This window comes from Eleutherodactylus coqui, chromosome 13, assembly GCF_035609145.1.
Source record: "Eleutherodactylus coqui strain aEleCoq1 chromosome 13, aEleCoq1.hap1, whole genome shotgun sequence".
Classification (NCBI taxonomy): domain Eukaryota; kingdom Metazoa; phylum Chordata; class Amphibia; order Anura; family Eleutherodactylidae; genus Eleutherodactylus; species Eleutherodactylus coqui.
Genome location: NC_089849.1, coordinates 44,908,850 through 44,922,662, shown reverse-complemented (window position 1 = coordinate 44,922,662; position 13,813 = coordinate 44,908,850). Strand labels below are relative to the sequence as shown.

Sequence of the window (13,813 nt, the reverse complement as noted above, 5' to 3'; positions counted from 1 at the left end):
TTTCGAGCGCTGCCTGCTGTATTTTTGCACATTTTAGCGCTTTTTAACACAACTCATCACCCATCACAATGATGGGGTACAATAAAAAACGTCAAACACTGTGACATGCATGCGAAAACGTTGTGTGAAATTGCGATAAAATGCTGCGGTAGCGAACACGGTGTTTTCTGAACGCGTGTGTGAGAACAGCCTAACTCTTGAGCTATGCAAACAATGTAGCTTGCTCTGCTATGCTCTTTGTGTAACTGCCATTGACTTCTGTGGGAGTTATGGAAACAGAATAGCCCAACCATGCTTTTTGCGTCCTCCTGACCACCTTGTACAGAGCGTGTCCCCTACGCAGTCTCTTTTAAGTTTTACCTATAAAAATGTAAGCCTGAGGGCTTATTTAGACGACCGTATATTGGCTCGGTTTTCAAGCCGAGCCGATATACAGTGTCCTTGTCTGCAGGGGGGAAAGGATGGAAGAGCCAGGAGCAGGAACTGAGCTCCCGCCCCTTCCCCGCCCCTCGCCACTATTTGCAATGGGAGGGGCGGGGCGAGGCCGGGGCTAAGCGGTGGGACTTAGCTCTGCCCCCGTCTCACCCCCTCCTATTGCAAATAGTGGCAAGGGGTGGAGAGGGGGCGGGAGCTCAGTTCCTGCTCCTGGCTCTTCCATCCTCCCCCCCTGCAGACAAGGACACCGTATATCGGCTCGGTGTGAAAACCGAGCCAATATACGGTCGTCTAAATAAGCCCTGAATGTGATGGAGACAGAGTCTGAAACACCGACTCTTTACAATCTTTTTCTATTAGAGGGGTTCAATAATCTGTGGGGATCCCAGCTACAAGAGAAAATGAACCATGAGGATATGTTCACATGGTAGGATCAACGTGGAATTTTTTTTGTGGCAAAATCCGCCTAAAAAAAGCGTCAATTGGCTGCTTCTACTGCTTGCGTTTTCCCAACAATTGCCAACCAGGCAATCAGAGCTATTACCGGAGCATGAAAGGGATTTTTCAGAGAAATACTATGGAGGAAAGAAGATTCCATCACCAGCACAGAAAGGGGTTCTTTACTGTAAGAGCAGTGAGACTGTGGAACTCTCTGCCTGAGGATGTGGTGATGGCAAAATCCATATAGGAGTTTAAGAGGGGACTAGACGTCTTTCTAGAGCGGAAGGATATTACAGGATATAGACATTAGGTGATCAGCAAGGTTGTTGATCCGGGTCTTGGAGTCAGGTAAAACTTTCAAAACTTTAATCCAAGGATTATTCTGACTGCCATTATGGAGTCAGGAAGGAATTTTTTACACCCAAAATGGGCTAAATTGGCTTCTGCCTCAGGGCGCCCACCCACTGGCGTTTGCGATTTTCGTGCGTGAAAAACGCAGCGTTTTCGGCGCATTTTTGGCGCGTTTTCTGCGGCGTTTTTTGCGGCTTTTTCCGTTAATTTACATTGACATTCATGGGTGCATTAAGAGAAAAATAAGGACACATATGCAACTGACAGTTCCTATGTTAAAAATTGCAACGGACTGAAAAAAAAAACGCCAGTGGACAGGAGTACATTCAAAACTAATTGCTCTTGAGAAAAAACGCAAAACGCAAAGGAAAAAAAATCGCCAGTGGGTGGGCGCCCTCATTGTTATTTTTTTCCTTCCTCTGGATCAACAAGGGTGTGGGTGGAAACAAGCTGAACTAGATGGGCATTGTTTTCATTCAGCCTAACATACCATGTTACTATTGATCACGTATCCTCAGGATAGGTCATCAATAGATGATCGGCTGTGGTCTGATGCTGTGGATCCCGGCCGATCAGCCAATCGGGCACCCAATCTTAGCACCACGATACACAGAGGTCGGAGTGGAAGCCGTTAGTACCAACCCCAGGATAGAGGTTGGTGATAAAAGTTGCAGGTGCAGCTCTCATTAAAAACACTGGTAGCTGCGCCTGCAGTTACAAGTGCCAGCCACTACACAAGGGTCGGAGCAGTAGCGTCCACTCTGACTCGTGCATTGCATCAGTTTGGAAAGCACCGCTGTGATTGGCTGTTATAGGCAAGAAAGAGATTTTCTTTTTGACATCTCTTATAAGAGTGTGGCGCCAGCCTCCTTTTCCGTGGCCCACCCTGTAGAGCTGGCATATCTGTAGAAGCAGAGAACCCGCTGGCAGAAATTACATAAAGCAGGTAGACCGCAGCTTTTCTTTTTATAGCTAGGAAAAAGAATTCTGTAAACACGACTGTTTACATGATGTGAAAAACCTTTTAACCATTCTGACCACTATGAATAAAGATCTGCATTAGAGAGCTGCGAGAACGCCGACTGCGGCAAGTGAATAGCACTTGGGGGCTTTTTTCTTAGAATTACTATTGGAAAATCACACACACACAAGAGCTCCGTTCATGTGACTCATCTGAGGGGGTCTCTGAGTCAACATCTGGGGGCACCGCATGGGAGCTGGAAACAAATCCCACTCAAACTGACAATGGAAAAGATTATAAGAGCTCAAGCACTTGTTTAGATACGGGCAGTAAAACTCTAATCCTGCAGTATATGACCGATGGCGGAACCACAATCTAACGCGCGGTCAGAAACGTCCACCGCTTTTGTATGGTGGGCTTATTATTTCCATTATTTGTGGTGCTTTGCTGATTTGACTCATACAATGTCCATAGGACTTGTGGTATTTTTTCATTTTTGTACCTGAACACTAGAGATGAGCGAGCGTACTCGGTAAGGACAGATACTCAAGCGAGTATTGTCCTTACCGAGTACCTGCCTGCTCGCCCGCAAAGATTCGGTTGCCGGCGGGGGTGAGTGCTGTGTTGCTGGAGTAAGCAGGAGGGAGCGGGGGGGGAGAGAACTCCCCCCCGTTCCCCCACCGCTCCCCGCCCCCCACCGCCACCCGAATCTTTGCGAGCGAGCAGGCAGGTACTCGGTAAGGACGATACTCGCTCGAGTATCTGTCTTTACCGAGTACGCTCGCTCATCTCTGCTGAACACATTAAAGGGGTTGTCCGGGACTTTTGGAACTTTTGCAATTCATGACCTATCCTCACGATAGGTCGCTGCCGATCAAATGATTCCTGGCACCGCTGTCAGTGTGGGCAGCAGTGAAAGCAGATAGTACATCTGTATTGCAGCAGTCTGGTTTGGTACTGCAGGCACAGCTCCCATTGAATTCAATGGGAGGTGTGCTTGTACTATCAAATCGGGCCACACTGGCAGCAGGCAGGTGAATCAGCTGGTCAGTGGGGCTCCCGAACAACATACCCCCGCCATAAATAGTAAAAGCCTCAGACAACCTCTCTGTGCGCTTATCAGCGCATTCTACTGTACGTTTTTGCGCACGCAGGGCCTATTTATATGCGTGTGCAACTTCCCCTTGATTTATAAGGCCGTTTAGTCTAATAAGGTTCAGATATGGCTTTTTTTATGGAATTGTGCAGTATATTGCGCATTTGCACACCTCTCATAGACTTCTATGGGGACAAGTTTAGCACACAAAATAGAGAATGTCTTATTTTTTTACACGCGTGAATTATGCCCAGGCAAAGAAAGTTAGTGTGAACGAGCCCATGGAAATCAACGGGTTCCATTCTCTGCATTCTGCACGCGCAAATACGTTCATGTAAAGCCGCCCTAATAGTTATCGCCATTCCACTTGTTTATAAATAAGAAAGAGGGAAGAAAAAGTTAAAGTTTCGTTTCTTCAGGCAAATTTCTTATTTTTGACAGTACTTTAATTAAAAGATGAGTTTCTCAGATATTTCATACGACTCAAACACTCCGACTTTGGATAACTACGCAGAGTTTAATGCAGGCTTGTGCGCCCGATGAAGATACACCACATGAGACTCAAGCTTAGAGCGCCATCTTTTGGCACAATCCTGTTACTGTGTAAGGGCCATTTCACGCTGGTGTTTTTGTTTCCGTCTGGCTGCTCTGTCATGGGAGCAGCTAAATGGAAAGAAAACGTTTCAGTTTTCCGGCCCATAGAAACGCACTGATGTCGAAGACCTTCAGTTTTAATCTGTTTTTCACATTTTCCGTCTCCCCTCAGTCTTTTTGCCCTGACGGTGCGGACTGCTGGGCTTTTGTTTCCAGTTCAAAAGATGAAACAAATACAGATCCCATTTTTTTTACATTGTAATGAAATTGAGACTGAAAAAAAGGTGAGCAATCCGTTTTTAACCGTTTTTCCTTTTTTTTGTGCATGAGGTTTCATTTCTGCGCATGTGAAAATAATGGGAGGGGGGATGATAAGCAAGCCAAGCCGTACCAAAAAGCAGATTTGTTTAAGGGTGGCTTCCTACTCGTGATAGTGATGTCGCTGCGGTTTTTTTAAATGTGAATGTTAATAGCACTGTCTTAGGGCGAGCACCCACTGGCGTTTTTTTACCTGCGTTTTGCGTTTTGCGTTTTGCGTTTTTCCTGCACAGGCATAGAGATAACATGTGTTCCTGTCCACTGGCGGTTTTTTTGCGTTGCGTTTGCGTTTTTAACATAGGAACTGTCAGTTGCATATGTGTCCTTATTTTTCTCCATGGAAATTAATGGCAAAGCCGCGAAAACGCCGCGAAAAACGCCGCGGAAAACGCGCGGAAAACCCGCGGGACACGCGGCGAAAACGCTGCGTTTTTTCCCCGCGGGAAACGCAAACGCCAGTGGGTGCTCGCCCTTATGTTAAAAAAAACACATCGCACAAAAAGCGCAAAGTACAAAGTTGCGATTTTTGTGCGATGCATTTTAACATTAGAAAGTCCTATTGACAATCACATTAAAAAAACGCAGCGATATCGCGTACCTGTCCACTGTCTTCTAATCTGTGCTGCGATTGTGCCGGCCGTCGTGCAGTGTAGATTTTCCCATGGTGTCGCAAAATTGCATTTTGCATGCTATGGGCGGTATTTGCTGGGGAATCCGGAGGCGAACGCCCCCTCCGAATTCCACAGTGCAAATCCACCCGTGTGCAGGCAGCTTAAGATTGGAGGAAACCAACAGCTAACTCTCCTGCCCCCCTCATACACATGCATGTGAACTCGGCTGAGCTTCCATGTGTTCTGGTTGGGGAGAAGGGAGTAATCTCTTGCCAGACATCTGAGAGCAATTGAAATCCAAATGCCCAATCCTTATCACATCAGCTGTAGGGGGGATGAAAGGGAGCCCTATACACATAAGCTACAAAGCCGGTCCCATGGTGGGTTTGACCAGTATACATGAACTCAGTGACTTCACAGCTAAAGTTCACACATTGTGGAGAATAGTGATCCCTGTCATCACAGTTGTACTGAACAGCCATACTAATATCAGGTCTGATTGTATGGTCCCTACCTAAAGAGAACCAATCAAGTTCAAGATGCAGTCAGATCTGTGGACAACATGTTACAGAGCAGGAGGAGCTGAGCAGATTGATATATAGTTTTGTTAGAAAATACTCAGTAGAACTTGTATTTTATTTATTTTAATTCCTGCTCATTCTGAGCTTAGGAGTCCAGTGGGCGGTCCTATCAGTGATTGACAGACTCCCTTGTATAAGGCCACCCACTGGACTCCTAATACCAGAATGAGCAGGAATTCTAATCAAAAAAGTATAAGTTACACTAAATCTTTCACCATAAAACTATATATCAATCCACTCAGCTCCTCCTGCTCTATAACATGATGCCTGTAGCTTGAACTGCATGTTCAATGTGACAGGTTCCCCTTAAGGGGAGTGATAAGTGAAATACAGTAGAGCCTCATACCCGTTTATAAATAGGATATCCATGACTTTCCCGATACCTCACTCATTCACCATTACCCTGATGCAAGACTGCCCTCAACTGGCTGAATTGGTGACCATCGCTTCAGGCAAATAAATTACTCAGTGGTTTTAATTTAGTCAAGCAAATGAATATAATAATCCCTAATCATGTGCTATGATGTCACAACAATGAAGAGCTATGAGATAACACGGGACTTACTGGTCATCTCCCACCTCCTTCAGCCATGCCATCTCCCGCTGGGTCTGTCTAGTTGCCAATTCCTAAAGTCACAAATGACACATAGATTACTGGATGCTCTTGAATTCTTACATCATGTAACAAAAAGTCAAAAGAGAATTTGCTCATTTATTTAATAATCAGCTTTTGCACGTTTCAGGTTATTGAAGGGAATTATCCAGGTTAGACAACTGAATTCTCATACACCCCATTAGAGAATTCTGAGGGCTTGTACCAGAATTACAAGGTATTCCTATTCACAGGATAGGGAATAACTTGCTTATTGGTGGGAGTCTCACTAATGAGACTCCTACCTATTCTGAGAATGGGGGTCCTATGTCCCCCCCACCTCCTTCCTCTTCTTCCACCAACAGTGAACGGAGCGCTAGCCGAGCATGTGCAGTCAGTACTTCATTCATTTCAATGGGGCTGACGGAAAGACCTGAGCGCTTGCCGCTCGGCTATCTCTGACAGTCACATTGAAAATGAATGAAGCAACAATGGTACAACCTCTTTAATAGAGAGGGTCCTCTGTTCAGGACTCTCATCTCTTGACCAGGGTGCAGAGCGTCTCTTGTGCTGGAAGACCTATTCTGTCCTGGGTTACATAGACAACCCATTGATATGAATGGGTAGTGTGTAATACTTAATTTCCGCTGTGGTGGCGCTGCAGGAAAATTAATTACTACCTGCTCTCCCTACAGATTATAGCTGATCGGTGGAGGTTCCAGCAGGGAGAACAAGTTGCGATGAACGTATTGTCAAAGGACCCTTCTAACAAGTAGAAATATAGGCATGCACAATTTGTCATAGGGTTGCCTAGTAGGACTTTAGAGGTTATTCAGTTGCCCTCAAAATTAGCAAATTAATCAATCAGATCAATTCATGTGATTGATTAAAGTGTTATAATTTAGTCATTTACATATCTCTATCTATCTCATTATTTATTTCTCTCATTATCCATTCATCCATCAGCAAAGGAAGGCCTTAGGTTGGATGGTGCCCTGTATAGTAGCTTCTATTGAAGCCTCTTCCCCATTATGGTGTACTCTATACTGCCTATTCAATAAACTACTAAATAAAGTTACCTTCTGTACTTCTACCTTTCTATAGGTTGGGTATTCAAGTTCCAGGTGCCCAGGCCATAAGGGCTATTGATACCCACTTAAGCAAGTAAAGGTGACTCCACAGGGTGTCACCATCCTAATATCTAATATCTATAACTAGGCCCTTCTGTACCGCCGTCACGTCATCTTGTGCATATAAGATGCATGCTTTGGGCTTTTTTTATAGATATTTTGCAGACATGGGCAATTCACATATTCTTTTAATAGGTCTTTTAATTCTATTTATGGCTCAGTAGGACAAAACAAAAAGACACCTTGCACCTGGATTGCTATTCCCAGAGTCTTATCCGATGTCCTCATACTTTCCTCCGTGTACGTCCTTTCCAGGGTGAACATCTCAAAGAAGTTCTCCATCTAAACTCTTATTCTGTTGCACCCTCATATGTAGCAAAAAGCAGCAATACTGTGTGGTGTTTGTCTATATGGCGCAATAACGCTAGTTATACGGCTAAACCCAAACAAGAGAGTTAATATTATACGAAGGTATGAATCACTTGGACATCCGCTGAATCTAAATAGCTATTGTAAGGAAATGCCGTCATATCGAACGTGGACTTGATATTAGCATTTCTAAAGAAGCCTTTATCCTCCTAACCTGCTCCCGGGTCTCTTGCAGTTGTTTGAGCTCTTCTTCTAGACGCAGAACATCTTCCTTTAGTTGCTTCTCCCTGCGCTGAGCATTTTGCAAATCTCTTTTAGCCTCTTCCAGCTCGGCATCTCTCCTCTGTGCTGCCATATCCCGCTGTAAGTCCAAGCTGCGGGGAGCCTGCCAGCTCATAGGATGTTCTAAAACTTGGCAAGGAAGAAGATACTAATTACAATGGGAGCTCTCTTAGTTTGAGCTGTATATGATGGGGAAGATATGTTTTATGGTAGTTGAAATAGTAGGCAGATATTACAACAAGGTCACCCAAAAAAAGACAAGGACAGCGACATCACAAGGTCATTGGTATGACTATTAAAGTATAGGTTTGTCACAACTAAGGGCGGCTTTACACGGGACAACTATTGTCTAAATAGTCGCTAAAGTGTGCAAACAACTGTTTTACGTGGAGAGACTGTTGTTCACTAGTTGTTCTGGATCATTCTGGATCATTGAATGGTTGGGAGAACTTACATTGGCCAAAATATTGTTTTGTTGACTAGTTGGGGGGTGTGAAGGTCTTTTCTGGGTATGTGTTTGATAATTCGACCCTTCCCCAATGCAGACTCATTGGTTGTTGAGTCTACTGAACGCACATAAATATATGGGGGCAATCTTCGAAGGAACACTTACTACTGTGAGAGGTTGAGGCATCAAGTGTTTCATCGAAGGCCAAACCAAGCAGAGATGGCAGCAGTAGGTGTTTTCAAAGACCAGCAGGGACTGTTAAATTGAGGGTCACTCGCATGAATTTGTGTGTTTTTGGGAACCAATGTAAGCATTTAGTCGGAGGGCAGAAATTTAAAAAAAAAGACAAGAGCCAATCAAAGTTGGATGGGAAGCGCACGCTGAACAAGCGCACACCTACCAGCAATATTCTTGGCTTTTCGTTGGAAGATAACAATTACCCGTTTACATGATAATTAATCAGCCAGCGAATATTTTTAGGTGAGCAGAAGCAAAGCGAATAGTGAAAGAATTCTCAACTCCACTTGTATCCCCTCTAGAGATGAGCGAGTATACTCGCTAAAGGCAATTGCTCGAGCGAGCATTGCCTTTAGCGAGTACCTGCCCGCTCGAGACAAAAGGTTTGGGTGCCAGTGGCGGGCAGGGAGCTGCGGGGGAGAGAGGGGCGGAACGGAGGGGAGATCTCTCTCTCCCCCCCGCTCCCTCCTGCTGACTGCCTCTGCTCACCGCTCCCCCGCGCCGCCGGCACCCGAACCTTTTGTCTCGAGCGGGCAGGTACTCGCTAAAGGCAATGCTCGCTCGAGCAATTGCCTTTAGCGAGTATACTCACTCATCTCTAATCCCCTCCATTGAGCAACTATTTGAACTATAGTTATCTTATGTAACGCCACCTTTAGTAAAGTCTCAAGATGATGTCTAGACATGGCAAGGTCAGGATGTATAATGTGATGATCTCAGGGTCAAAATATTGACATTCAAGAAGCTTTTTTGTAAGTATCTTGAGGATAAAGCATCAGATGTTCAGGTTTTCCCAGCTGTATTTTACATATTTAAATGTATAGCTAATGATAAACCATCAATATCTGATCAGTTGCGATGCAACCTCCAGGACCACCAAGGCCTCTCCATTGCACTGAACAGCAGGAATCCTGAAGGTTGAACTCCCATCAATAACACTAGTCTATTTCTGACATTCCCATTTATCTCTATGGAGAAGGACGGCACATGCTTGCCTCCCCAAGAACAAGGATTTGGTGTTCTTCATATTCCACAACAGTGGGAATCCCAGACATTGGACCCCACCAAACTGATTTTCATGCTCTGTTTGCTTGATGGATTGTAAGAGTAGCAAAGGGGATGACATATGACAACCCTTTAATCTTCAAGGGGATCTCTGGGACTTTTACTACTGATGATCTATCAAGATAAGCCATTAATAATTATTCAGTGAGGGCTTGCCAATTGAGATCTCCAATGATCAGCTGATCGACAGGTCTGCTGACAGTGTGCACAGCGCTGGAAGCAGATAGTGCTGTCCCTTTTGCAGTGGGCAGGTTTGGTATTTGAGGCACATCTCCTATTAAATTCAATGAGAGCTGTGCCTGTAGTTACAAATTGGACTACTGCCAGGCTGACAGCGCTATCTACACTGACATCAGCATGCAGATCAGCTAACCAGTAGGGATCCTGAGCAGTGGACCCCTGCTGATCAACTATTGATGACTTATCTGGAGGATAGGTCTTCAAAAGTAAAAGTCCTGGAGAAACCCTTTCATAGAGTCAAATTGAACCTCCAGGGTCATCGGGTCCGACCCCCTGCTCAGTGCAGAATTCACTAAATCATCCCAGACAGATATTTGCCCAGCCTTTGTTTGAACACTTCCATTGAAGGAGAACTCACCACCTCCTGTGGTAACATGTTCAACTCATTGATCACCCTCACTGTCAGAAAGTTTTTTCTAATATCTAATTTGTGTCTCCTCCCTTTCAGTTTCATCCCATTGCTTCCAGACTTTCCTTGTGCAAATGAGAATAGGGCTGATCACTCTGCAGTGTGACAGCCCTTCAGATATTTGTAGACAGCTATTAAGTCTCAGCCCTTTTTTTTGCAAGCTAAACATTCCCAGATCCTTCAACCGTTCTTCATAGGACATGATTTGCAGACCGCTCACCATCTTGGTAACTCTTTGAACTTGCTCCAGTTTGTCTATATCTTTTTTAAAGTGAGGTGCCCAGAACTGGACACAGTATTCCAGATGAGGTCTGACTAAGGAAGAGTAGAGGGGGATAATTACCTCACATGATCTAGACTCTGTGCTTCTCTTAATACATCCCAGAATTGTGTTTGCCTTTTTGGCTGCTGCATCACATTGTTGATTCATGTTCAGTCTATGATCTATTAGTATACCCAAGTCTTTTTCACATGTGCTGCCGCTTGGCCCAATTCCTCCCATTCTGTATGTGCTTTTTTCATTTTTTTGCCCAGATGTAGGACTTTGTATTTCTCCTTGTTAAATACCATTCTGTTAGTCGCCGCTCACTGTTCAAGCTTGTCTAGATCTTTTTGAATACTCTCAGTCTCTTCCCTAGTGTTTGCTATTCCTCCTAGCTTTGTGTCGTCGGAAAATCTGATCAGTTCCCCTCAATTCCCTCCTTCAGATCATTTATAAAAATGTTAAACAACACTGGGCCTAGGACAGAGCCTTGTGGTATCCCACTTGATACATTCTTCCACTTGGATGTGCAGCCATTTATGACCATTCTTTGAGTACGATCACTCAGCCAGTTGTGAATCCACCTAACACTTGCCTTGTCAATCCCATATTTGGTCATTTTTTCAATAAGTATGGTGTGAGATACTTTGTCAAATGCTTTACTAAAGTCAAGATATAATATATCCACCACATTTTCTTTAAGCCTGGGTTCACATATTCCAGCCACTGGGAGGTCATGTACTGACAAAACAACATACGGTTTACTGTAAATTGATACAGTTTTGTAGGAATTACAGGTTCAACACCGTAGGAGCAAATTCCACCAACTCACCATGTGGCATATCTGGACCGTGGTGCAGCGACAGGTACTGCATGTCAGGATCCGAGAGACCAGAGCCTGGGAAAGGGTGCGGCTCGGCGCACATCTGTAACTGCTGTTCCAGGGACTGGATGTGGGCTACATGGCTGAGAACAAGGCCCTTCTGTAATACATAGACACACATATATAGAGTACATTCACCTACCCCTCATCCACTTACAGCCACAAGTGCCTGATGCTCATCTCTACTCAGACGTACTGATACAACTGTGGAAGAAATGTTTAAGGCTATCTGTTCCTTGCAGGGTTTAATGACTCTTGGGATATATTTATAACGTTGCTTCTAAATATTGTATGTGGCATTTACAGAGTATGTATGCTTTATGCACATAGTGTATGAACATGTTGTCATATGTTACAGAAAATTTGGCATCCTCTCTAGCAAAACCTGTCTCTTTACCCTGCCATCTTCTTGGTTTTTATCACCAGTAGAAAGTGCCATCACCATCTGCTACCCCTTGGCGCAGCTACAGAGACTGGTTCTTTCATACTACATTTTGTTTCTTGTGTGTCAAGTTCTTTTCTTCTAAATTCTCAGTTATCAAGAAAACATATGAGATACTTAATGAAAACCAGTGAAGAAGAAATTGCAGATGCGACTCAATTTTGTATCGTAGTTTACAACATAAAAAACTGCCTCATGAGGCAGCGCCCCGGGCAATAAACTGGTCACCAGGGATCCAACTTATGGACCTGTCTGCATATCCCATGCGTAGCATTAAAGTGTGTCCATCGAATCAACCCACCACAGCGGGAACTAAGCCATCCTCCATCTATGACATTCATATGGCCTTCAAGGGCATTGGACAATAACTGAAAGCTATGAGTTATACTACTTTTTAGGTACTTCCATAAGCTGTATAGTTGCCTACAACAACCAATCATACAGGAGATTGGTCAATCCTGAATCGGTTGATATGATGGGACACCATTCTAGAGGAATTTTGAGTGTGCTGGAGAGATTCCATATACTGCCAGTGATCTTACATTTCACTGTAGATACTTATGGCTTGGTGTATAGGAATTCTACACGCTATACAAATAGTATGACAATGTTGTAAAAAAAAACAAAAAACACAAAATTGGCAATGTCGCGTTCATACCAAAAAAAGCAAAAAGTTATCACTTATTTAAAGGGGTTGTACCAGAAAACACCTTTATTGCCTATCCACTGACATAAATGGAGCAGCGGCCGCGCATGCTCGGCCACTGATGAGTTCAATATGACATCACTGTGGATGGGTACGAAAGCTTGCTGTGACAGAAGAGGTGGGGGTCTCAGCGGTGAGATCCCACCCACCAGACTTTTATCACCAGTCCTAGGGATAGCTGATAAAAATGTATTCTGGTGTAACCCCATTAAACTGAATGGTGAACGTCGTGAAAAAAAAAAAAAGCCCAAATATCTCATTTTGTGTATGTTTCCTAACAAAAACGATCAAGTGATCCACAAAATAGTACCAATAAAAGCTCCAGCTCATACCGCAAAAACACAGCCCCATCGATGGAAGAATAAAAAGATTATTGGCCTTTGAATGTGGTGATGAAGCATTTTTTTATTTTTAGCTTTTAAAGCATTTCTATTGTGCAAAAGTAGTAAAAAAATGGATAGAACTTTGGTATCGGACTAATGCTACTGGCTCACAGAAGTGAACATTTATACTGCGCAGCGAACAGAATTGCCTTTTTTTTCATTCGTCACGCCTCCGGAAAAATAGAATAAAACATGTCATATGTTCCCTAAAGTTGTATCAGTGAGAACCACAGCTCTGCAAAAACAAAACAAAAAATGAGACTTCATACAGCTCCATCGACTAAACAATAAAAATGTCACGGCTCCTGCAGAGCAGCGACACAAAAGCTGTTTTTTTTCAGTGTTTTCTTTAATTGTGTAAAAATAGTAGAACATTAAAAAAAAACTGTATAAATTTGACATCACCACCATTGTGATGACCCAATGTCATTATAGAGAATGTCGTAAAAATAAGCAATGGTAACATTTCTGATGTTTTGTAATCCGCCCCCCCCCCTCCACCCCCCCAAAAAAAGTTATACAATGCACTACACATCATGGATGTTTGTTCTATGGGTGTTTTATTCTGAAACATTGCATTGTTTCAGAATAAAGACACTTTGAAGTTTGGCTGGGAGCTGAGCGCCGAGTCACGGGGGTGGGCCGCGGCGGCCTCTCCCTGCTTGGGTGTAAGGAGGGAGCTGTCAGTCTACATGCTGCGGGTGGGGAGATGCCAAACATCAAAGTGTATTTATTCATCCACCGGGCAACAGGCATCCCCAGAGGCGTAACTTGAAGCTGGGCGCCAGTGCAAAACCTGTAACAGGGCCCCCAACTATAATGGTTTATTCATAGTACTGGGCCCCCTATATAGAGAGGAGGGGCCTTATGGGCCCCCTAAGACTACTGGGCCCGGGTGCATCCCCTATAGTTACGCCTCTGGGCATCCCTGTCCTGGGTTGATGCTGCCAGTAATTAAGGCGGCATGAATCTAACGA

At 44.1% G+C, this 13,813-nt stretch overlaps 1 protein-coding gene across 1 annotated transcript in view; it reads right to left on the bottom strand.

Annotated features, from left to right (window-relative positions):
* TBKBP1 (TBK1 binding protein 1) overlaps positions 1–13,813 on the bottom strand; it is a 66,955-nt gene that overhangs the window by 31,788 nt on the left and 21,354 nt on the right. The window contains exons 5-7 of the mRNA XM_066585874.1: positions 11,255–11,405; positions 7,694–7,890; positions 5,954–6,015 (exon numbers count right to left, since the gene is read on the bottom strand). Coding sequence (XP_066441971.1) covers positions 5,954–6,015; positions 7,694–7,890; positions 11,255–11,405 — 410 coding nt within the window. The remainder of the gene's footprint in view (positions 1–5,953; positions 6,016–7,693; positions 7,891–11,254; positions 11,406–13,813) is intronic.